Source organism: Anopheles funestus, chromosome 3RL (genome assembly GCF_943734845.2).
Source record: "Anopheles funestus chromosome 3RL, idAnoFuneDA-416_04, whole genome shotgun sequence".
Taxonomy (NCBI): Eukaryota; Metazoa; Arthropoda; class Insecta; order Diptera; family Culicidae; genus Anopheles; species Anopheles funestus.
The window spans coordinates 31,313,130-31,337,746 of NC_064599.1; the positions used below are offsets into that span (position 1 = coordinate 31,313,130).

At 39.5% G+C, this 24,617-nt stretch overlaps 3 protein-coding genes across 3 annotated transcripts in view; 2 read left to right on the forward strand and 1 right to left on the reverse strand.

Annotated features, from left to right (window-relative positions):
- LOC125770999 (fibrinogen-like protein A) overlaps positions 1 to 22,611 on the reverse strand; it is a 126,826-nt gene extending 104,215 nt beyond the window's left edge. The window contains exon 1 of the mRNA XM_049441172.1: positions 22,283 to 22,611. Within this exon, the coding sequence (XP_049297129.1) occupies positions 22,283 to 22,551 (269 nt within the window). The 5' untranslated portion in view covers positions 22,552 to 22,611. The remainder of the gene's footprint in view (positions 1 to 22,282) is intronic.
- Positions 1 to 24,617, forward strand: part of LOC125770927 (Down syndrome cell adhesion molecule-like protein Dscam2) — a 369,720-nt gene that overhangs the window by 272,310 nt on the left and 72,793 nt on the right. The window lies entirely within an intron of this gene.
- Positions 4,431 to 5,685, forward strand: LOC125770981 (ficolin-1-A-like). The gene is made up of 2 exons (XM_049441145.1): positions 4,431 to 5,344; positions 5,409 to 5,685. The coding sequence occupies exons 1-2, from the start codon at positions 4,443 to 4,445 to the stop codon at positions 5,545 to 5,547; spliced, it is 1,041 nt and encodes a 346-aa protein (XP_049297102.1). The 5' UTR covers positions 4,431 to 4,442; the 3' UTR covers positions 5,548 to 5,685.

Consider the following 24,617-nt stretch of genomic DNA (forward strand, 5'->3'; position numbering starts at 1 on the left):
AACGTTGCTCCAACGCTCCACTGAGTTCATGGGTTTCTCGATACAAGATATGCGTTGAGCTCTGACCCTCAGATATTCCAGGTCAGTGAACTCGCTATTTATCAGCAGTACCACCATGGCAATATAATACGTTGCCATACTTTCATCAAATAAAGCACAACAACAAACTTGAAAACAAACTGAGACCGTTTGATATGAATAAAAGGAATTATCACACAGTGAACATTTCCCACATTGTTCATGGTCATTCAAAAGATAAGTTTGACATTCTCTTTGAACGGCTTACATATATAAGAAGGTTTACATTTAGCTTCCAGTGTCATTGTTACAGTTACACCAGTGAAATCAACATGTTCGAGATCAACATTCTATTTGCGTTTATTCTGTGTTGTACCATTGTTGGTATACAATGTGCTCCAACTACCGATACATCTAGTGCTGTTCAAGGTTTCGCTTTCGAAATGATCATGACGAAACTGCAATTTCTAGAAGATCGTTTCACTGAGGTAGAACAACAAGTGGTAAAAAAGATAAGTGATTTAAGCAGTAGAATGGAAAACATCATGCAACAGAAGAACGATTTAAACAAAATGCGTGACAATGTGTACACATCCTGCAGCGAGGTTCCCTCTTCCGGAATATACCCCATTAAACCGGATAAGACCTTCAAGGAACCGATGAGGGTGCTTTGTGATCAAGATTACGAATCCGGAGGCTGGATTGTAATTCAACATCGCTTTAACGGATCGACGGATTTCTATCGGAATTGGCAAGAGTACAAGAATGGGTTTGGAAATCTGGAAGGAGAGTTCTGGTTGGGTTTGGATCGTATTCATCAGTTGACAGTGTCGAGTCCACATGAGCTGGTAGTGTTGTTAGAACATTTCAAAAATGTAAAAGGGTTCGCCAAATACGATCTGTTCGAGATCGGAGACGAAAACGAAAAATATGTGTTGAAGAAGCTAGGTAATTATTCGGGAACGGCTGGTGATCGTCTATATTACAGTCGGGGCATAAAATTTACTACATTGGATGCGAATTATGAGGACACGATTTGGAATTGTGCAAGAATGGAATATGCAGCATGGTGGTTCGAAAGTTGTGCATATAGGTATGGTATAGTAACCAATTACTTGTATATATAGTGATAAACTTACCATTTGCGTAGTATTTACAGCAATCCCAATGGACGATACGGACGTGATTATGATGAAACGACCAACATTCATTTAAGGGGTTCTACACTCAAAACTTCAAAAATGATGATAAGACCAAAGAAGGTTTAGATCTTTAGTGATGCAATATTTTTAAAGCACATGTAAATCGTTATCGAACGATCCAATTGATACGCAGAAAAAAACAAATATTAAACAGCACAAAATAAATGTGTTATCTATTTAAGATTGTTTCGTTTGTTTCAAAACAGTTTAATGGATGTAGTTTAAAGGGAACTTATACTGCGTAGATCATCAGTAGATATGTATGTCCTGATTTTTCAACCTATGATATCAATGTAATCGGCGTTCTCCTGGATCTAAACTGATCTATACAAAAAGGTTCCGAAAGTCTCCCAAGTGTAAAGCGACATTGAAGAAGATACGATTATGTTTATCTCTCTATCCAGTAGTTAAATGCATTAAAAATTGTCTTTCGAACATCATCAGATAGGTAGACCATACGTTATATGTCCTCATACTAAAAGCTAAATAAAATCAAATTCATCGTATATTGGACTATTTTTTTAATTCGATTTGAGTTGCACAAAGTGAGTTTTACATTTATTTTGGGTTTATCGGTACAACAACTGTTGGTAGCTTTTTACCCGACGGACACACATCACTAAAACCGCACCAAACTATTTGAATATTGCTTCAGGCTCTTCTTTCTTACCTGCATAAAGATCTATTAAGGTAGACCAAAAAAATCGAGATCACAGGTACTTTTGTAAAAAAGTGGTCGTCCACTGTCTACGGTAGTGGAGGTGCCTGGACCTTAGTGGGAGCTATTGTAACAACATCTAAAGATATTCACTGGTATTATAGTTCAATCGCGTTGATTGGATGAAGATTAACAATTGCCAAATATATTTAGATCCTGATGTTGCTGATCAAGGGACCGCGTGGGCAAACTAGTGCTTGCCAAATCTGTTTCAATATTTAATTTACTAACATAAAACGTTTAAAGCAACATCTGTAAAGTCAGACTCGTTCTTGGTTTTCAACCTTTTACGTAGTTTTACTTTTCCAATTATGTTCAAAACCATTAACGATGTTAACGATGCAAGTACAACAATTTGTAATGTTGTTTAAAATTCCCTCTCTCTGAAGAAAAAGAATAAAACATGTTCTTCAATGCCGAAACCGTTGTTATCTCACTTGTTTAATGCTAACTTTACTCTGAATAAATTTCAGAGATTTATTAAGATTCTAAGCCATATGTTTGTGAATATGAAAATGTTGATAGATATCATTGATAGATCAATAGCTAATCGACACCATCTTGACACTTTAATGAAAACTTTGCGAATGAACTGCCAAATTTTTTATACATCTTTCTATACACGACATCTTTCTATACATATACATGATGATGCCTTGTTGAGATGCTGGTTTACCTTTCTTTACTTGTTAAAGGTACCCATTATACCTCATATTTCTTATAGCATCATACCTGACATAGAACTCCTTCAAATGTTTTTCTATAATCCTACTACGGCCAAACCTACCTTATGTGTTACCCGAAAGTATGAATCTTTCAAAATAAGTACTTTTATGCACCTGCCGACTGCCAGTCCACTGCAAAAAGCAGAGGTTAACACACCAAAACACATATGTATATCAGGGTTTAACGCAAAATACAAAACGATAGTATCAATACAGTACAATTTGAGAAAATAACAAGAATCATACATTAAAAAAGGAAAGACAAACTGTTGTGTTGTGCTCACCTGCAGCATCTGAGGCGATCCCCGAGGCACTCACCGATAATCCAGCGTTATCGTGTAGATGAGTGGCCACCGTTCGGATCGCAATCGCACGGACCCCAGCGACGTTCGATCGTTCCGCCACGCTCACGGTGGACGTGCCATTGTTGTTCGTGTCTCTTTTTCTTGTACCTTTGTTAATAAAGTGGTTCTACCAATATTTCAACTAGATAACACAAACCAAAGGCAAATAAATAAATATTTTCTGATCAATGCCTGATGGGGAAGCCCAGCACTTTATAGGCCCGTTCTCAAAAAAAGGTTAGTTTCAAAAAACTGTCGGAAAAATCGCGTTTTGCAAACTTTTGCACAATATTTCTTCACCGCAAGAAAGTACGCATGTTACACTATTATGTGATACTAATGAGACGACGCAATTCGACAAAACTCCCAGAATGGTTTCAAGCAAAAGTTTAAAAACATGATATGTTTCAAGGGCTTTTTGCAAACATCTTCAAAATGTTAAGTTATGTACATCACAAACATGAATACAAATACATAAAGAATAAAAAATTTCCTTTCAAAGTCACAAAAAGTTATCAAAACCGGTATAGTATTTATTGAATTAAATTGATTTGAAAATTTCCAATATTTTTTTCTTGACTTCTTGTCTTTGACAGCCTCGTTCTCAGACAGCAGATTAGTTAGAAATTTGATTTTTTGGATATTTGTTTTTGGATATTATCTAATTCGTTGTTTATTTTTTTAATTATTGCCTCTAAAAGTTGTTCATTTTTTAATTTCATCCAGGCAAATGGCCAACGTGCATTGGGAGCGCGATTATGGGAACGTCAGTTTGCATTGAACGGAAATGCTTATTTAACAAGCCGCATGTAAGCTATGGAGACATTTTTGCATCGGTTATGTTATGCTTACGGCTTGGCTGTTTTATAAGGGATAAAACAAACATCAGAGAATGATGATTTCAAACAACTTCAAAGGTTTAATTAAATGATAATGATGATTGGAAAAATCCTGGGTAACACGATTTAAGCCAAATATGATCAATCCGAAATTAGGAACGAAAAGAATGCATTGAAAAAGCTAGAAAAATATTCGGGAATGGTTAACGATATCGTTAAATTCTTAAAAACGCATGAAATGCTCAACATCCGATGTAAATAACGATCCACGTGTTGCAACAATGATTTGGCTACGAACGAGCGTAATCATAAGCCCGTGCAGAATTGTAAAACTAAGATTTTATAAGTATGATAAAGGATTAATCATTGTTCTCCAGCAAGTATAGATGGTTCGAACGCTCCGTTCGGTTCAAGGATTTCTCGTTACAAGATATGCGTTTAGCTCTGACCCTCAGATATTCCTGTTCGGTGAATTTAGCATTTATCAGCAATGTCACTCTATAAATACGACTAAAATCCAACATTTGCCATACTTTTACCAGATAAAGCACCATAACGTACTTGTATACTAGCATTGGACTATGAGGTCGTTTAATATGAATAATAATAATCATAGAGTGAACATTTCTCACATTGTCCATGGTCAATCAAAAGATAAGTTTGACATTCTCTTTGAACGGCTGACATATATAAAAAGGTTTACATTTAGCTTCCAGTGTCATTGTTACAGTTACACCAGTGAAATCAACATGTCCAAGATCAACCTTCTATTTGCGTTTATTCTGTGTTGTACCATTGTTGGTATACAATGTGTTCCAATTGCCGATACATCTAGTGCTGTTCAAGGTTTCGCTTTCGAAATGATCATGACCAAACTGCAATTTCTAGAAGATCGTTTTACTGCGGTAGAAGAACAAGTGGTAAAAAAGATAAGTGATTTATGCAGTAGAAAGGAAAACATCATGCTACACAAGAACGATTCAAACAAAGTGCGTGATAATGTGTACACATCCTGCAGCGAGGTTCCCTCTTCCGGAATATATTCCATTCAACCGGATAACACCTTCAACGAACCGATGAGGGTGCTTTGTGATCAAGATTACGAATCCGGAGGGTGGATTGTATTTCAACATCGCTTTAACGGATCGACGGATTTCAATCGGAATTGGGAAGAGTACAAGAATGGTTTTGGAAATCTGGAAGGAGAGTTCTGGTTGGGTTTGGATCGTATTCATCAGTTGACAGCTTCACGTCCACATGAGCTGGTAGTGCTGTTAGAACAAAAGCTAGGCACAAAGTTGATCGCCAAATATGATCAGTTCGAGATCGGAGACGAAAACGAAAAGTATGTACTGAAGAAGCTAGGTAAATTCTCGGGAAAGGCTCTCAGTACTTTCGCTCATCATCAGGGCATGGAATTTTCAACATTTGATTCAGATAGAGGGCGAAATTGTGCTGTCGACATTGGAGGTTGGTGGTATCAGACTTGTCGTGACAGGTATGCTAGTAATCGATTCTTTGAGGATTTAATTATAGAATTACCATTTGAAATTCACTTACAGCAATCTCAACGGAAAATATCTTAACGGAAAATTTAAAGGGATGGTATGGATCGACTTTCGAGAATACCGTTTTGTCCAACATCCAGTATACCATTATTACCAAGTTTCAAAAATGATGATAAGACCAGAGATGACGTAGTTCGTTGCAAACCATTCAGTAGAATGCCAATAAAACCGAAATTTAATAAACTATTAAAAACAATTCAAACAAGGTTTGATGATTTAAATTTATGTTTAAATTGATATTTAAGAAATATAAATTTTTAATGCATTTAAATATCGTTTTTGGTTAATGGAATTCCTCGTGAAAGAATGGTCGTTTATTGTGGGATTTGTTAGTTGAATTGACTTTAGTACTGGAATTGCAGCTATTAGTAACTGAAGGTTAGATCAATCTCTCGACGAATATATCAAATCTTTATTTACCTGTAATTCAATCTCTATTTCAAATAATCTTAGTTTTCAGAACGAGTTATTCGATGGGTAGTTGAAGAAGAAAAAATGAAACCTTTTTTTCGCACACTCTACTTGCTTTAAACCCGATATACTTCCAACACCATTATACTTCCAAGGGCATAAGGCTGTGTCAAAAACACAACCAAAGCATTCTGGTCCGGTCAGAATGTGTAATCTGAATGCTGCTACCTTGTCGAATGCTAGACCCATCATTGACGAGAATTATCACTTCCGGGTAGATTTGTTCCGTGCACTGCTTGATTCGATTACGGTTCTTGCCACACCGATTTTCGGCACACCGGGATTGCCCAGAGTCCACGGTGGCAGGCATCCAGACAACCAGCCCGGTCCACGATGTCTTATCCATCTCCCATACATGACAGCTTTGAATGATAACAGAAGCAACAGCTGCTACCAATCAGACACTCGTCAGACTCACTGACATCTGTCCCGGGTATCAAGCAAGCGGACTTGGTAAGCTGGTAAGATGATGGGAACGCAGTGATTTGCGAGCACGGAAAAGAACCGAGCATCAAGAAAAACCTCTTCATCGTCAAGGGCCTGAATGTTTCGGTGCGGTACGGTTCAACGCGTCAGATGGTTACGTGGTGCTGGAGCGGCAACTTCAAACGTATCTCAAAATTAGATTTTGATTAGGTTAGGCAGTTGAAATACGTAGCCGGTCCCGGAAGAAATCCGGCGACCGGTCGGGATTGAATTTGGTTTTGATGGACTGTTGATGGGCGATTAATTTGCGTTAATATTACAATTTCCACATAAAAAGCTCTGTAAACGTTGTTTGGGTTAACTTTTATCGCTCTTACGCATTGTAGTGATTGACACGTGGGTTTATTCGGTTTTATTAATAATTTGTATTGCAAAAATGGTCAAAAATTGTCAATACACTGACTAACTTAGAACGAGCGACTAAGTAAAGACTTCATTAAATGAATGAAATTTACTGCTTGGATGGTTTATAACAAAACTTTTAAATTACATTTTCAAAACTTAATTATGCATCGCATAATTTAGAAAATTTATTAAAAATAGTAAATGTCGTAGTTACTAGCGAAATCACCTCTCTCGGGGCCTCAGCAGTTAGTGTATGTATTCGTGTGTCTATAACTGTATGGGTGTGTGTGTGTGTGATTGGCCGCAGTCTGGCCGTACGGAATATTATATCAATTTTACATCCCCACAAAATCCTTCTGCCCATTTCTCATTTTCTTATCACAATGCAGACAGTTGCAAACAATTCCTGTCAGTGGCAGGAATAAGCATCACCGGAGAGTGACAGCATACTGCAGCATGCGGAAAGCTGGCATGCAACACACGCAGCAGGGACACCGTACCGGATGTGGTATGTTCCGTATGCATAATGCATGCCAGCTCCCTTTTCCGGCCCCCTTTTAATATTTTCCTCACAACGGTTTGGTTGCATGCGGTAAGAAAACAATTTCCCATCTTGAATGATTTCTGTTACGACAGCGAATGGTAAAGTGTGGCAGAACCCTGAGCCGAGAGCCGAAAGAAAGATGAGTTGATAGTTTACATACTTTTGTCCTGAGTGGTGCATCTGCCGGGTAGGTATTTGTGCACTGGAAGTACATTTTGAAAAGGGCTTTGTACGGGTCAACTATTATTGGTTCAAGCTTAAGAAGCTATTCATTATCAGTCAAGGGATAGGATGTGCCGAGCAATATTATTTCCTAACTGTCACCGTCAGAATATGTTTAAAGCCAACAAATAGTACTTATTCTCAAGAAGATGCATGTTTTTTAAATTGGTAATTCATTACAACACCAATTCGCAGTGGACGCAGCCCATACCAATATGAGGTATGCTTACGATTCTATAGTTTTTATATGATATGAATAATTGATGCTTAAGATTGATATTAAAGTTTTAAGATGCCGGTTTGTCTTGTTTAAGTTTGTAATAAAAGAATGTAACAAATAAAAGATTATGATTTTGCTTAAAGTGTTTTTTTTTTATACAAGCTTTACATTATGCCACGCTACAACTCGAAAAGCTAGATTCTACACAAACATACATACCAAACATTAAAGTTTTCTGCACATAGAAAATAGATCTTCCACTCTCCATTTACGAGGGCGACCTAAAAAGACTTTACGAACAGGGCCATCAGGGTGCCATTCGAATGGCACGAAACCACTTATGATAATATTAGAAAAAAATCTTGTAAATTGATTGTCATATATAAAAGAAAACTTTCAAAAACTAAATTACTGTCCGAAGCATTTCAAAAAAATATAATTTCCTAAACAGTACCCTAACTCTAAGTTGTTAAGAAATTAATATTTTTGAAAAATGTCTCTTTCATTTGTGTTAAGAAAAAGGGGTTTGAAACATTTTGTCACTTTGATAATTAATATCTCTGGAATGATGGGAAGTATTAATGTATTTTTTTTTAAAACTGGCTAATAATACGAAAACAATGTAAAGAATACAAAAATAATATCTACACCAACATCGCGAAGAAACAATAGCAATTTTATCACCACCGAGTTAATTATGCCATGGTCTTAAGAAAGGTTTTTAAACAAAACATTTTTGGGAGCACGTGTAAAGAGTTTTGTAATTGTTTAAAAATAAAGTCAAAATATTTCTTTTGAAAATAAAAAAAAATCATATTAAATATGTAACTGGTAGAACTCATTTTTACCGTCCCATCGTAAAGTGGCCTTTTGTTCTTCTTAATCTTTATTTAACCATCAGAACGCACAACCATTTAGCAAATCCTTTTGAATTACCGCCCCACAACCGTACAGCGTTATTTTGAACCGAAGCGTTACATTTACCTCGGTTACAGTTTTTTCCTTCGGGAGCAACTGACGTAGCACAACAGGCATCATTACACACAAGAAAACATGCTTAATTGATTGCCCGCCGGGATTTATTGTGCCACCGTCAGTGCTCGTGGAGGACCTGCGTCAACTGGATGTGACAGTTGAGCTTTTTCATTTAGTTAAATTAATTTCTCTTAATTTTCTACCGTAACAAGGTGTTTGACACTTCGGTAGCAGGGGTTGCAGCACTTTGCTGCGCCGTTTACTTTTAATTTCCAAGCACAATTTGTTGCTTGTCACTTCTACACTGTTGGTGTGTGGGTGTGTGTGTTTGTATGGTTTTTTTTGTTATATTTTTTAACAACTCGCCATAGTCATTTTGTATCTAATGCTTGGAGGTAATTTTGAGGCGTGAACAATGTCTGGCAACATGTTGCTTTCAGTTGTATTTATGCTTCGTTGATGTTGTAATAGACTGCGAAAAGAATAGAAATTCCTTTCTATTGTGTTCCTTAATAAGCTCATTCTTTCACTATTAGTATTGGAAACATTATCATATACAAAAAAATACAAAATACATATACAAAAAAATACGACGATGAGTCACAACAACTAAATTTAAAGTAAATGCTACAAACCACGTCTTTCAACAAGATAAGAAACGTTTTTTCCCAGTTTTTGTTTCTACTTTGTTTATCAGACGCCTTCGTAACGCGCTCGTATCAGTTCACAAGTCAACTCAAATGTTAAACATAAGTTTTGTTTGGTCCATGGTGCGCTTACGGTAACAGAAGTTTATTCTCGACACTGGCACAAATCGACTGGCACGCGACGCTTCACGTTTCACTGGTCACGACTAGCTGTCAGCTAGCTGAAATCGCTTTAGAACGAAAACGAACGCCAACAAGCGATAAAGAATGTGCCGGAGACGGTACGGCATTCTTTGCAACCTCCCCCTGCTGCTGCTGCTGGTGCTGTTGCTACAAAACACGAAGCTAGGGACATTAGGATCCACTCGACCCTCGGTGCTGACCATGAAACATGCGAACGAAATTCTTGGACTTGGGCCAAAAGCAGCAACCGGCTCCCGTCGATGACCCGGTGTTCCGGTGTACATTTTTGTGGTACTTATCGACTTGTTGCTGTGCCGTGGGTAGCAAATCCAACGGGAAGTTCGAGCCAATTATGAAGATTCGAGTGATGATTGCGTTTTGGCGTGGTCGTAGGCATTTTAGTCGGTTAGTTCGTACGGGCGGTGTTTCGAGCGTTGATAGTTTTGCAGCAATCAAACGTGTGCCATAAATAATTCAATTAAATAGTGTGTTGTTTGCACATTTTAATTTGTTCTATTTAGCAACAGTGTGCAGGCAAATGTGTGTGTTTTTTTTTCTGTTGGATTAAGAGCATATTGTATGAGTTGCGTTTGGCGCGTAGATTTCACTTGATTTGAACATTTAAATTAAATAGCTAATATTTAAATAAATGAACTTTTTACATCAGGGAGGAATTGAAATTGGTTCTAATGAGACACAATAATAAGTTTCACATATGTTTGTTCCTTTTGCACAAAGTTTATCAGATAATTTGTAAAATCCGTTGTGAAAAAACTAGGTTCAAATGTTGTCTATAGATTATAAATGTTTATAATTTTATCAAAAATTAATGTAAATGATGTCGTATGCAACATACGATTAGCCCACATTGTTTTCTATTTGCAGAATGATTCAATGATTGTAAAAATCAATGGGTAAGAAGAACCAGTCCCGATTTGAATCTAGGATCGAGGGATCTCTATTCTATTATTTAAAAAATCTTCATTTTCAAAAGGTTTTTTGGTCTTTACAAATGAAACATTCGAAGATGGTTGCTGGGCGCAAGTTAAAATGGTTTCAATACAGCACTAACATCATGTTGTTGTAGCTGTCCCATAACATGGGCAAAATCTCATCGAGTCTCTGATAACTTATATAATATAATCCTTTTTTTATAAAATATTTTATTAAAAGAACAGAAAAGGAATAAACTTAAATACTAGCTTACAATAGAAGTAGGCAAAACAAAAAAAAAGAGGAAAAAACTAAAACACACATTACAATGAACATTTAAGGACTTCTTCATCTATTACAGCATTATTGTTTCCAACAATGGGGATGATGTAGTTTGCAAACAAACGTAGGATTTGGATCTTTTATTGATATTCGTTAGTACAGGGAAGCGGAGGGACAGGAATGAAGGAGTAAGGGTGGGATCGATGTTGTGAAATGTTTGCAGTAGAGTACTCCAGGCCGCTGACACTCTGGAACACAACGTGAATTTGTGTTCCAGTGTATCCACCTGGGAACACTCTGTGCAAGCTGATGAACCTCGGTTCGTTTTCGCCATGAGCTCTCCATGCGTTATCTTGTTGTGGACCAACAGGTACAGAACGGATCTCTGTGCCGATGAAAGCCGCCGAGAGCTGATGTTGGCCCAAACTATTCGCCAGCTTATTTTTGGGAATTCCTGCTCCATATTGGGGTCAGGATGTCAGGTGTCCGGGATGTATGCTAGTTGCATGACAACCTTTCTGAGACATGGATATGTCGATGTTATGGAAGTTAAGTTGGGGGCATTTCCAGCGTAGGGCATGGTGGTAAGCAATGTCTGCGTAGCGATAGCCAGAATATGAAGGTTTAGTCCTCCACGGTTTCGAGGCAAGGGTAGGTGGTGCAGTGGCACATGTATGCTTCCGGAGCCTTGTAACAGGAATGAGCCAATAGTAAGGGACACTTTGACTATGTCTATGGCTCTGGTACCACATACAGAAGCCACATACCATAGCTCGGGCAAGCGAAAAGCATTCAAGAGGGTTATCTTCTGCATGAGGTTAAGATCCCTCATGCGATGAAGCCAAACCAGACGTCGGAATTGGTTGATGACAATGTCCCAGTTGTGCCTCACCGCTTCACGAACATTGTTGGTTAAAAGGATACTAGGCAATCGCAACCCTTCTACTGTCTTCAACCAAGGAACTATTACTATGGTGTTGTCTCTCATATCTTGATATGTCCAACGTAAAGTGCTTCAGTTTCTCCAACGTTGAGTGTTGCACCGGAGCATAAACCGAAAGCATCAATAGCGGCTCTAATCCGCTCGATTTTTTCGGGAGAGGTAGTCACAACGAAGATGTCGTCGGCATATGCATTGACGAAGTCGTCTTGGTCACTACATATGCTTTCTAGTGTCGTGATGAGGGGTTGTATGTAAAGTATAAAAAGGTGCATTGAAAGAGGATCACCATGACCTACAGATCGTCGAATATGGAAGGGAGAGGAAAGGTATGCGTTGATGAGGATGCGGGACGTGGATTTTTCACCTATTTTCTGCAACAGCTCCACCAGCCTCGAATTGAAACCCATTGAGAGCATGTTGTTGAAGAGGAAGTTTCTATCAACACGATCAAACGTATGTGAATGATCGAAAGAGATAAGCTTACTACACTTGCGTTTCCTCTAATCCAGGGGCCTCCAAACTTTTTAGATGGCGGGCCGCTTTGAGTGGAGTAGCCACAGCTGGGGGCCAACCTCGGGATCTCTCGGTAGGGTCGTAGTTTTGAGACCCCTGCTCTAATCAATAAAATTGAAAAATCTAGACAATTAAACAATTTTCCACTGTAAGGCAAAATGTGTTAATTGAGCATCACCAAGTCCCATATAGCAGAACAATTCTCGTCAAACCGAAAAACACAATTTCATTAGAGCTAATTTAACGAAATAACGAGAGAAGTTTATTAAAAATTTAACCAATATATGTTTAGCAAAACAAAACCCATGAAATGATGACGTGAAATCGTAAAAATATTATAATAAATTGCTTTCAAAATTAATTCTTCCGCATTTCGGGCCCAGTATCAACTGCCAAGGTGGCACTCATTCGCAGGTCGGCTGCTGTATGCAAAGAAATATCTGCAAAAAGACCCCATTATTCATACTCGCAAAAACTTTTCTAAGAATATTATCTTCCCTCGGCCACGGTTAGTGCGGTGTCGATTTGGCGTCCGCCCAGTCCGCACGGAATCGGGTCTGAGGGCTTACTGTCGACTTATGCAAAGTAAGAACGAAACTTTAAGCCCATCGTTAAGAAACTACTGACTACCACCAGATCACCTCCATCTGTCACCCGCGGATACACAGCACCGTTTGGCGCAATATAGCAAAATTCCGTACATCATCAACCTCGCAGCAAAAAAAAAACAAACCCCCCGGTAAATCTGTTACGTACACTGGGTCACGATTTTTGGTGTCCCTGTAAGGGAAGCAAACCTTACGCGAGTGTTAGCTTTGCGCAAGGTGTATCAAATGGTGAAACGTTTACAAATTAAAAGCGACTTTTGCCACTACAAAATTTTCCAATCCCAGTAGAAGTTAGTTCTGGAAAGCCGTACAAGCGGAACTGGCCCCTGGCTTGGCAAAAGCATTTTCTTCCGCTAAACGGTTGGGGTTTCGATCAGGTAAATTATTACATTGTCAAAGAGGTAATTTTTTGACGACCACGGGCAAAGTTTGTTACCCGCGTGAGGGGACAACACAAGAACAAGAGGAAGAAACAAAAAAGCACCTCGAGCGCCACTCATTATGTAAAACACTTCGTCGTCGTGCGATCGTGCTGGTGCTGGAATCCGGCAAACAAATGGTGGACGCATAGTGGCGAAACAATCCCGGGCGTGACTGCATAATGATAGCGGGCAAATTTATGCTCAATGCTAATAATAGCGGCCAAAAATGAAAAACCAGCCTCCTGTCCGTAGCCACTGTTGAAAGTTTGTTTTTTTTTGTTTTTTTTTGGACGGTTGGCGCGTCTCGGTGAACGGGAGCCAGGATCCAGGCCGTGGTTCGCTTCCGTTTACATTTGCACCGTGAAATTGCGAAACGAAAAACTTCAACAACATTGCACTTGCTACTGTTTTGTATCATTTCTTTCATTTTCACAGTCTGCTTTACCGCAGACCATGTTCCACCCCCATGTTGACCTTCCTAACAAACGGTTCCATCATTACCCTTTCCGGGAGGGGTTTTTTTTTTGTTCTTTCTTCTAACGCTTCAAGTGCCTAGTTTGCCTTGCCCAGCAGTGGGAGAGAAAAATAAAAGCTTATTTTTCATTTCTGTACCCTGCCACCCGCTCCCGATTTCTAACTAAGAACAGTTTATTTATGGAGCAACAACAGCGGCAATCGAGCTGTTTCAGCAGCTTTCCTGCGACTCTGTTTCACATGCAAGAAATCTTACGCCGGCAAGTGGCCATCTCTGGTACAGATTCGCAAAGCAAAAATGGCATGGTTGGTAAATGTTGTTTTCGGGGCGGGTGGGTAATTTTTTTTTTGGTTCTTGCAAAAGCTGTGCAAATGATTGCTTCGTTCGCAACACGATTCGCTACTTTCGGTGTTCATTTATGTTAATCGACGATTCTTTTGGGGCTTGCCTGTGACTCAAGTGTAAGCAAATGAGGAATGTCAGAAACGAACACACAAATACATTTGTTTTAAACGATGGAGCTATTCGGAGTGGGGACGGGGTGGAGATGGTGGTTTAATGCACTTTTCTAAATGAATTACAGTTTTTTAAAGTTTATTATTCATTTATCATTACATATTTAGATATTTTCCTTCAAAAATCGGTCAGGAGCAGTTATTGTTTAGAATAGTTGCCTAGAATGCTATTATTCCTTTAGATTTCAATGCTCTTTGTTTTGCTTTTGTTGTGAATGATCTGCTAAAGAAATTTAAATTTTTACATAAACTTAAGTTTTTGTACATTTGTTTACGACCATACTTAAGCTGCCGTATACTGAGATTAAAACAAACAGGAATGGAATGTCATTTTCAATGACTTAAATTTCAATGACTTAATTATTAAAAGAATTTGAATGAAACAAATTTAGATTGATCATATAGCCTTATAGGAGATTGGCAATTTTTTAGATTTTTTTTTATTTTTGTATTATTTGTTCTTTTTTATTTAAGGTATTATTTGAGTGAAATGAAGTTTATTACAACAAATTCGCTCTTGTTAGAGAGATTAAAAATTGATTGATTTGATTAAAAATTGAAAAATTGAAAAGATTTAAAAAAATTGTTATTGTTATGGCCAAGGTCAGATAAGACCAAAAGATCAACTTTTCTTCCACATGTTATTAATTTATAAAGATTACTTTTCTTGAGCATCAACCACACATGGATCCTTTTGGGGAGCATAGGATGGAGATCGTTGTACCTTATAGCAGATAAGGTGATTGAAGATTTAAAATACAGGTAGTTGTAGTTGTCGTTGTTTTCCATCCATTAAAACCGCGAACTGCATCATGTGTGTGGCAATCAGTGCTCAGATGCTGCAAACCTCTAGTGACATATTCGTGGAAAAATCTCTATCATGTACAGTTACTACCTCTTGGAACAATTGGCTCTGCACAATTGATGTCACTTTGCCCCTTATCTTTTTTCTTTACATTCTGCAGATTGAGTTCTGATGTTGACCGGAGGATCTCTTCACGTATCTCTTCAAGTGTAGTTTCCCAGCCGGCGTGACTTTAGTGGTCATGAAGCCAAAAAAGAAGAACCAAAATAATCAAAAAATAAAATAAAAAAAATAAAAATAAAATAAAAAAAATAAAATAAAATAAATCAAAGATAGGTTAATTATTTTTTTCCGAATTAGGAACCTGTAAGAAAATTTATTAAAAATAATGTTAAGTCTGAAATAAATAAATTCTTAACCAAAGTTTTTTTTATATTCTATTATGTACCTATGATATAATTAGAGCAGCTTTCACCTTATCGCAACTGACGCAAGTTTCTGCACCAAAGCATAAAATATGGTTGAATTAAAAGGTTTTTTTATTCTCATATCTCACAAACCATCCAGTTCTAGGCTCTGTGCAGCATTTAATCAATATAAAAAAAAAAACAACAAACCCTTTCAAAACGACACCCCGGGAAATTACGTCTGACATTCCTGGGACAACCAGTCCCGAACGCAGCCCCACACAAGTTGTGCAACGCCAGGGTCAGCAACCTGTACAGTATTGGTGTGAATAAATTTTCCCGTCTGCCGGCTGCACTATCGATTATGCAGCATTGCAATTATGCAAGCGCGATCACCATTACAAAATGCATTGATTTCGCATCGTGTGCGGCACACGGATAGGGAAGTTTGTATCGCGTTAACCCCCCCCCGAGGGGGCTGCGTTTATCGGCCACTATGCAAATGCTACCAAAGCTCCAAGATAATGGGATAGTGCAGCTATGGCTGGGTTAAGAATCACGTATCACACAAACCAACCGGATCGGTTTCGTACATTGTGGGCATCATTGGCAAATGGTACTTTGGCCCGAGCATCGTTTCACATACTTCCAGCTAGCGGTGTATAAATATCGTAACATCATTTCGTTCGACCGCACATGTAATTGTGCCGTGGTTGAGCTGTAATGGTTGTTTAACGTGTTACTAAACGTTATTGTAGTGTTCATTGGCGGACACTAACGAAAGAACCACATATAGTGCAGGCCTTTAGAAAAATTTAGAAAGCAAATGGTATCAGTTTACACTGCATTTGATGCAAATTTTACTTCGGTTGATATTGGCGATAAATCTCTAAAACAGTTAACTCCTATTCTATAGCCTATAGTGATAAAGTAACGTAATATACACGTGTAAAATATTGTTATTTTATTTCCCATACATAAAAAAAATAATGAAAGAATAAATTTTAAATCAAAAGCTCAACAATCAAAAATAATTATACAAAAATTATTTTATTAAATGTTATATTAAACGACCTGGCCGTACTGCTTATCCCGAACTGATAAATAAAATATAAACACCTAAGGTGAAAGCTGGGAGGCTTTTCTTCCTCCGAGCCGTGAAAGGGCACCATATTCCGGGTGTGTTCGGTTGTGTTGTTGCGTAGTATTCCGCCATCCAAAGTCAAGATCATGCTCGTAGCGAGGGTCTTATCGTGAGCCGGCACCATATCGCGTGTTTCGTTGCTAGATGGTCCGTAGCGGGGGGTTTTGATCGTTTTCCATTTCGACTATTCCTGGTTAAGTCCGATCTTGGAGTTTCTGGTTCATGGTCTCCTTATCTCTTTTCGCTGATTTGTTGCTCCATAGTTTTTTTTTAAATGTTTTCTTTAATTTTTGGGACGATAAGGCACTTAACACTGTTGCTCAAACGTTGCAGAGGAAGATTTTAATTGACTATGATTAAAAAAAATGAAGTTCTTCAAAAGTACGTCTTTGTTTCAACTTTGAATAATAATGATATTTGTAATCAAAATATTTCAATACATTTCTGTATGAAAACTAACTCACAGATCAACGTAAACCATAGGCATAGGAATAATTTTGGAACAGCTACCCCGTTAGTTTAACGAAGATGAATTCCCCTGCGAGCCTAGTGTAGCAATTGTATAATAACACTGTAAATTGAACCATAAATTGATCGATTACGACCCAAAAGGGGAAGAGGTCAAGCTAATTTTCACATTCAAACAATGCACAGCTGGTACAGAAATGTGTTTTTTTTTATTTAAATAAAAAAAGTGATAAAACAACTGTATAATGTCTTGATGGATCTATTCGAAGCAAGGAAAAGTAAGGTCATAAAAAATGGAGTAGGTTGTTTTATCCCGATTCTTTTTTTTTTGTCTGTTGTAAATTGTAAATATATGATAGATGGTACCGCATAAGTGAGCCGACGAGCTCGTGCCGAGTGCCGGGTTGATTCAAAATGGCGATGCGAAAACTGTCAGTTCGTCCGTTGCTTCAGCATCCAAATGGACCATATTAAGGGTGATTGATGGGTTGGAATGTGTGATACATACAGCCCCCAAAAACAACCGATACATCACGTGAACAAGTTGTAATCCCCGTTTTCGCTTCCCACTGCCAAATGGAACCGCAGCGCCGATGGCAGCTGCCGTACCGGAAATGGGGTTAATCAGACAAACCATTTGCCACACCGACCAGCGATATGGTAGAATGTTTAAGTTGCAAAATGAAAAACAACACTGACCGTATGGTTCACGCTTACCACTCACTTAGTTTCTTGACGCATTTCCTTCCCTTCGCTTGCTTAACGCTTTTTCAATCCCTGGTCACACATAGCCCGACACACACCCACACCCACCGTGCTAAAAGAAACTAAAGAAGGTAATAAAACGAAACTACTACTGAATATAAATTCCTTTTGCTAGAAAGCACCAAAGAAAAAGGTGAATTATGTTCGGGCGTTCCGGCGCTCAGCTTCCAGAACAGGCCCTTTGGCGGAAGGATTCTGCTAACTGCGGCCAACGCCATCGGGTGGTGTGCTCAGCTGGCCGATTCCGATTTCATGTTCCATGCAATGGTCATGTATACATGCTGGTGGAGATTCTTACCACTGACCGTACGTCGCATCTTGCCCCGTCCTGTTGGGGCTCTCCGGGTGCTTCCAAGAAAACGGCTTGAGGCAGGCCTGGAAGGGAAGCGGAACAAAGCGAAAAAAAGAGTTATATCGGGTAATATCTTTTATGTGCTTGCTTATAAAAAATGCATCGAAAGTAACTCCCGTGCAGTGGGGCAAGTGTATGAAAGCCGTTCCATGCTCCGTGAACGCGAAAAGCCCACACGTACCAGTAGTGCAAAACGCGTAGTGTCGATGTGTGTTTTTTGTGGCCCGAAACTCGCGGCTTCAAATTGGCAAGTCGCTTTTGCGCTTCACTACATGCCCAGCTTCTTACGGGACGGGGTTGACCGTGGAGTAAAGGGCTGAAGTGAAAATGCAAAAACAAACCCTCCGCAGCAGTACTTCAAGACGTTATCCGGCAACCAGCCAGCATTCCCTGCACAGGATCCGATGCAGAAATGGGAAGAGAATGAAAGAATGAGCGTAACAACAACAGCAAAAAAAAACAGAAGAAAGGAAGGAACAAAAAAACCTCCTTCAAAAAAAACCTAAAACACACTGGAGAACTAAGCAACTCGTTTGGAAGGTGCGGCAAAGATTTTCGGCCAGCGAAGTGAAGAATCCGTGAATGTGAGGGAGCTTATGGAGGGTAGACTCGTTACGATACCGCATGGTTGCTGTTGATTAATGGAGCTTTTATTCCCAGATGCCACATTCCGGCGAGCCAAACCTTTTGCTCTTTTGGTATTTTCTTTACTTTACTTGATCTCCGTTCGTCGCGCTATTAACCTACTTAGTGACGACTTCTTCTCTCTGTGTGTTTGTGTTTTTTTTTTGTTCTACATCGATTGGAAGGAAGTAGTTGCAGCAAACAAAAAACGATGTCCTTGAGGATTTTTACAAATTTTTCACAAAAAAATTAAACGATATGAATTCCTTTTTTTGTTGAAGAATTATATTTTTTAATACTAATTTAGCTCTCAAAGTTCCCATAATAAATAATTATAATTGCATAAGATAAAAAAAAACATTTAATGTTTGTTTAAAAAAGTTTTTTGAATAATTTCTGAACATTTGTTTGTGCTAGGAGGTTTTTTTTTATTTTCAATCAGAATTTAATATTTCATATCTTTCATTCGAATGTCTTTCATTTGAATGTTGTACCTTGGAACATTTATTTTAAATAAAATTGAACATTTTTTTGTATTTTAAATTGTATGCGATTGTTCAGTTTTACAATTTCACCTATTCCCTACAATGTTTCCTCTTGTTTACCGAATGAAATGTGGATTTTTTTTTCGCTCTCTTTTCTTATATATGCACATCGGACATGTCGCTTTTGGTTGCCCATTCGGCTTTGCTAAATGTCAAATCTGAACCCGAATCCAATCAGGCAGGTCCGCATACCAATAAACTTCAATGCATGCGGTATCGCACGCCGAACGAAACAAAACAGCACCGACTAACAATCCGCAAAATGAACAACCGAATTGAATTGCCATTCTCCGGTTCCCGGTGTCTAGGTTTTCCGGGGGGGCTTTAATCCTCCGCATAGCGATGGCTGGCTCTTGGTAGCGCAGAGGCCAAAACTCGCCGAAAGTAAATCCCCCTTAAGCGAAAGGATAATGGAACCTAATCTTCTGACGCTAATTTACTTCGAACCGCATCGCATGGTTGGACGGGAATCAATAAATGGCCTAACCGGGAGGAACCCGCAACATCATCGCCGGTCTTGTTGAGTTGTTGCTGCCGTAGCTGCAAATAACTTTCAACGGCTTTCGGTCTCGGGTTGGCCTGACTTGCCAACCTTTGGCCGTAACGAATACACCGACTAATGGACGTTCCGTGCGGACACGCTGAAGATAAACTTAAGACTTTTAGTAGCTGCTCGCTTCGGCAACACAGTGGCAGCGTCTGGTAAAGCGGTAAAGACGAGAATGACACTGCGGAAAGGGAACGATGATGACTCACAAACCGTATAAGGGTTTTCTTTGCTGCATTATTTTATGTTGGGTGAAAAGAAATCTATTATTTAAGAAATATTCAAAAAATAGTATTAACAAATCCATTACAAGCCATTGAGTTATATAGAATTAATGGGAATTTTATTTTTTTTATTGTTTGATTTGTTTGTTCAAGGAAAGAGAAAACACCCATACTCCATGTACTGCATCTTTAATTGCATTTCGAACAACAATTTTCAACATCTACATCGATAACATCACCTTTCTTGTTGCGTGTTGCTGCGTGAACGCGCGCAACCACTACGCCAATGCTTTCTAAATAATTAAATATCCATAAGACTTCCCTGTAACGATTGAACGGCCGGGCAAAAGATGCCTAAACCCCATCTTGCTCGCAATAAATAGATAACATCGAACTAATGATTCGAGAAAATACGACAATCAAATATGAATCACGCAGTCGAATGTGAATTTTGTTCACACGACTAACAGTCGTATGCTAATGCTGCAATTAATTAATTTGTTCATTTGTGGGCACCGAGCCGCACGCCGGACATCCGTGACAACCGGTGGGGGGGGGGGGGGGGGCGTATCGCTTCGAAAGAGAAACCCGAACAGGAAAACAGAACATTCCAGCCTCCTGACTTGATGCCACCATGAAGTGATTACAAATGCGATACGAGCGCAATTGCCCTGGTCGGAACCGAGTTGATGTGGTTTCCTGATCAAACAACTAATCGCTTTACCATTGGTCTCGTTCGCCTGATTGGCCTGATGCTGTCAATGCCGAATGGATTCAATCAACACTGCACAAAACCGTTTGCTGCACCGTACCGTCGACGCTGGTTGCCTTTAAGCTGGCTAGAAAATGAATGTGGTATTTTGGTTAAAATCATATTTCAACAATCAATAAGCGAACGTAAAGCGATAGTTAGCAACCTGTTATCAGCGAACTAGTGTGCGTTTGACAAGTTGTTAGAGCTGTTTGATGGTCACCGGGTTCTATGGGGCACGGCAAAGAATTGTTAAACATTTTCATGAACAACTTTGCTGAAGGTGGAAAAGCTTCAATTAGTCTCTAGCTTGAATCAAAGCAAGGAAAGGTAAAATAACTCACATTCTAAAAACTATTCTATTAAACTCAAACAAGTGTTACCCAATCGTCGGTTCTTTTCACTCGATAGGAAAGGTTTCCAGATCGAATTGTTTCATTTAGCTTAGGGGTTAATTATAATAGGGGAAGGACAATTTTAATGCATTTAACTACTGGATAGGGAGATAAACATAATCGTCTCTGCTTCAATGTCGCTTTACATTTGGGAGACTTTCGGAACCATTTTGTATAGATCAGTCTAGATCCAGGAGAACGCCGATTACATAGATATCATAGGTTGAAAAATCAGGGCATACATATCTACTGATGATCTACACAGTATAATTTCCCTTTAAACTACATCCGTTAAACTGTTTTGAAACAAACGACACAATCTTCAATAGATAACACAGTTATTTTGTGTAGTTTTATAAATTTATATTCTTTGAATAAAATGGATCTTCCGATAACGATTTACATGTGCTTTTAAAAAATATTACATCACTAAATAACTAAGCCGTCTTTGGTCTTATCATCATTTTTGAAGTTTTAAGTGAATCATAAATCCAACGAAATGCTTTCACGTATTCATCTTCAGTTTCGTATCGTCCATTGAGATTGCTGTAAATACGATGCAAATGGTAAGTTTTATCACTATTTATACAAGGAATTGATTGCTATACCATACCTATATCCACAACCAGCGAACCACCATGCTCCATTTAATGTTTCTGCACAGTTTCCCGTGCTTCCGTCATTATCCGCGTCGAATGTAGAAAATTTCATACCCTGATAGTAACTGAAAGAATCGACAGCCGTTCCCGAATAATCACCAATCTTCAATACACATTTTTCGTTTTCGTCCCCGATTTCGAACTGATCGTTTTTGGCGAACGTCTTATTGCCATCGAAATCTTCTAGCAGCACTACCAGCTCATGTGGACTCGACACTGTCAATTGATGAATACGATCCAAACCCAACCAGAACTCGCCGCCCAGATTTCCAAAACCATTCTTGTACTCTTGCCAATTCCGATTGAAATCCATTGATCCTTTAAAGCGATGTTGAAATACAATCCAGCCTCCGGTTTCGTAATCTTGATCACACAGCACCCTCATCGGTTCCTTGAAGATGTTATCCGGTTGAATGGAATATATTCCGGAAGAGGGAACCTCGCTGCAGGATGTGTACGCATTATCATACACGTCGCAAGGATGATTTTCTTTTTGCATGACGTTTTCCATTCTACTGCTTAAATCATTAATCTTTTTTACCAGTTGTCCTTCTACCTCAGTAAAACGATTTTCTAGAAATTGCAGTTTCGTCATGATCATTTCAAAAGCGAAACCACCTTGAACAGCACTAGATGTATCGCCAGTTAAATCACATTGCATACGCATAGTATAACCAACTATGATGGTACAACACAGAGTAAACGCAAGAAAAGGTTGATCTTGAACATGGTGATATCACCAGTGTAACTATAACAATGACACAGGCAGCTAAATGTAGACCTTTATATATCCCTCAGTAGTTCAAAGAGAAAGTCTAACTTATCTTTTGATTGACCATGGATAATGTGAGGAATGTTCACTTAGTGATAATTCCTTTTATTTATATTACACGGTCTCAGTTTGTTTTGAAGTTCGTTGTTGTGCTTTATCTGGTGAAAGTATGGCAAATATTACTCATATTCTCAGAGTGGCACTGCTGCCAAATACTTAGTTCACCCATCAGGAATAACTAACTGCTTGGACCGAGAAACTCTTGCACTCAATGAAGCGTTTAAGCAATCTCTTCTTGCTGGAGAACGATAATTCTTCTTTTAATACCAATAAAGCCTTAAAACACATTTGTTTTACAAGTCCGCATGGGCTTATGATTGTGCACCATCGTAGCCAAATCATTATTGAAACACTTGGATCGTCATCCACAACGAATGTGGAGCTGAATGTAGTTCTCTGATGTTTTTTTTTTACCCCTCATAAAACTGCCAGGCCTGTTCTGTTGTCTGTTGTCAGTGTATGTAGCCATACCGCACTGATATGGGTATGGATCCGAAGCCTCTCGAAGGATAATATAGGCACTCCATACCCTACTCCGACTCAATACGTCCCCGTCGTACAGAATGGTAACATATCTCTCCAAATATCTGAGCTTGGGTATACGGGGAAACCCAACCCCTTGGGAAGATGGGGTATATGGCTAAATTGAGCGGAGGGGGACAGCCAGCGTCTGTTCTCCATGTTAGGGGCGGCTGGATGTCCCTTCTGTCCTGGCACCCTACGGGACTTTAAACAGCTAGGATGCGTAGGCCCTCCGACGAGACAGGGGGTTGGGGGAGAGGCCTTGCAAGCCACCCCCAATACAAATGCAACGAAAGGAAACCAAGAATTTTCGAATCGGATTAACGGATACCGACCCACGCAACTGAACAAGGACTACGATTGGAAACTCGGGACATGGAACTGCAGATCCCTCACAGCACCCGGAAGTACCCGCATTCTTTCGGACGAGGTGAGGGCCCGCGGCTTCGGCATAGTAGCACTTCAGGAGGTGCGCTGGAAAGGAGTTATGGAGCGCCCCTACCGCAGTGATTGCATGATCTACCAGAGCGGTGGTGAAAAGCATGAACTCGGTACAGCGTTCCTGGTCATAGGTGCGATGCGAAAGAGGATAATCGGTTGGTGGCCGATCAACGAACGGATGTGCAGGTTGAGGGTTCGTGGAAGGTTCTTCAACCTGAGCATTATTAACGTGCATAGTCCGCACCTTGGAAGCACCGATGACGATAAGGAGTTATTTTATACGCAGCTGGAGAGGGAGTACGACCGCTGCCCACAACACGACGTCAAGATCGTCATCGGAGACTTTAACGCTCAGGTCGGACGGGAGGAGGCATACAAACCCATGATAGGTAGTTTCAGCGCCCACCAGCTGACAAACGACAATGGGCTCCGCCTAATAAACTTCGCCTCCTCCAAGCACATGACCATTCGCAGCACCTTCTTCCAGCACGCACCACGCTTCAGCTACACCTGGAGATCACCACAGCAGACATATTCCCAGATTGACCACGTTCTCATCGATGGAAGGCACTTCTCGGATATTATCGACGTACGTACGTACAGGGGAGCAAACGTCGACTCAGACCATTTCCTGGTTATGGTTAAGTTACGCCAGAAACTGTGCGCAGCCAATAAGCTGCGCTATCAGCCCACCCCAAGGCTCGACATAGATCGGTTGCGGCAAGCTGATGTGGCGAGGGACTTCGCGACCACGCTAGGGGAAGCGTTGCCGGAGGACACCACCTTCGAGGCGATGTCCCTCAATGACCATTGGCGTATGATGGAACAAGCCATCAGCAGCACGGCCGATCGAACTATTGGCCGCGTAACACGTAACCGGAGGAAGGAATGGTTTGATGATGAGTGCAGGCGAGCACTGTCCGAGAAGAACGCAGCGC

What these genes read in the sequence shown, in the direction of transcription:
- LOC125770981 (XM_049441145.1), top strand. Translation starts at nt 4,443, where the DNA reads ATGAATAATAATAATCATAGAGTGAACATTTCTCACATTGTCCATGGT. An exon ending in TATCAGACTTGTCGTGACAG is followed by an intron (nt 5,345 to 5,408) that starts GTATGCTAGTAA and finishes ATTCACTTACAG; the next exon opens with CAATCTCAACGGAAAATATC.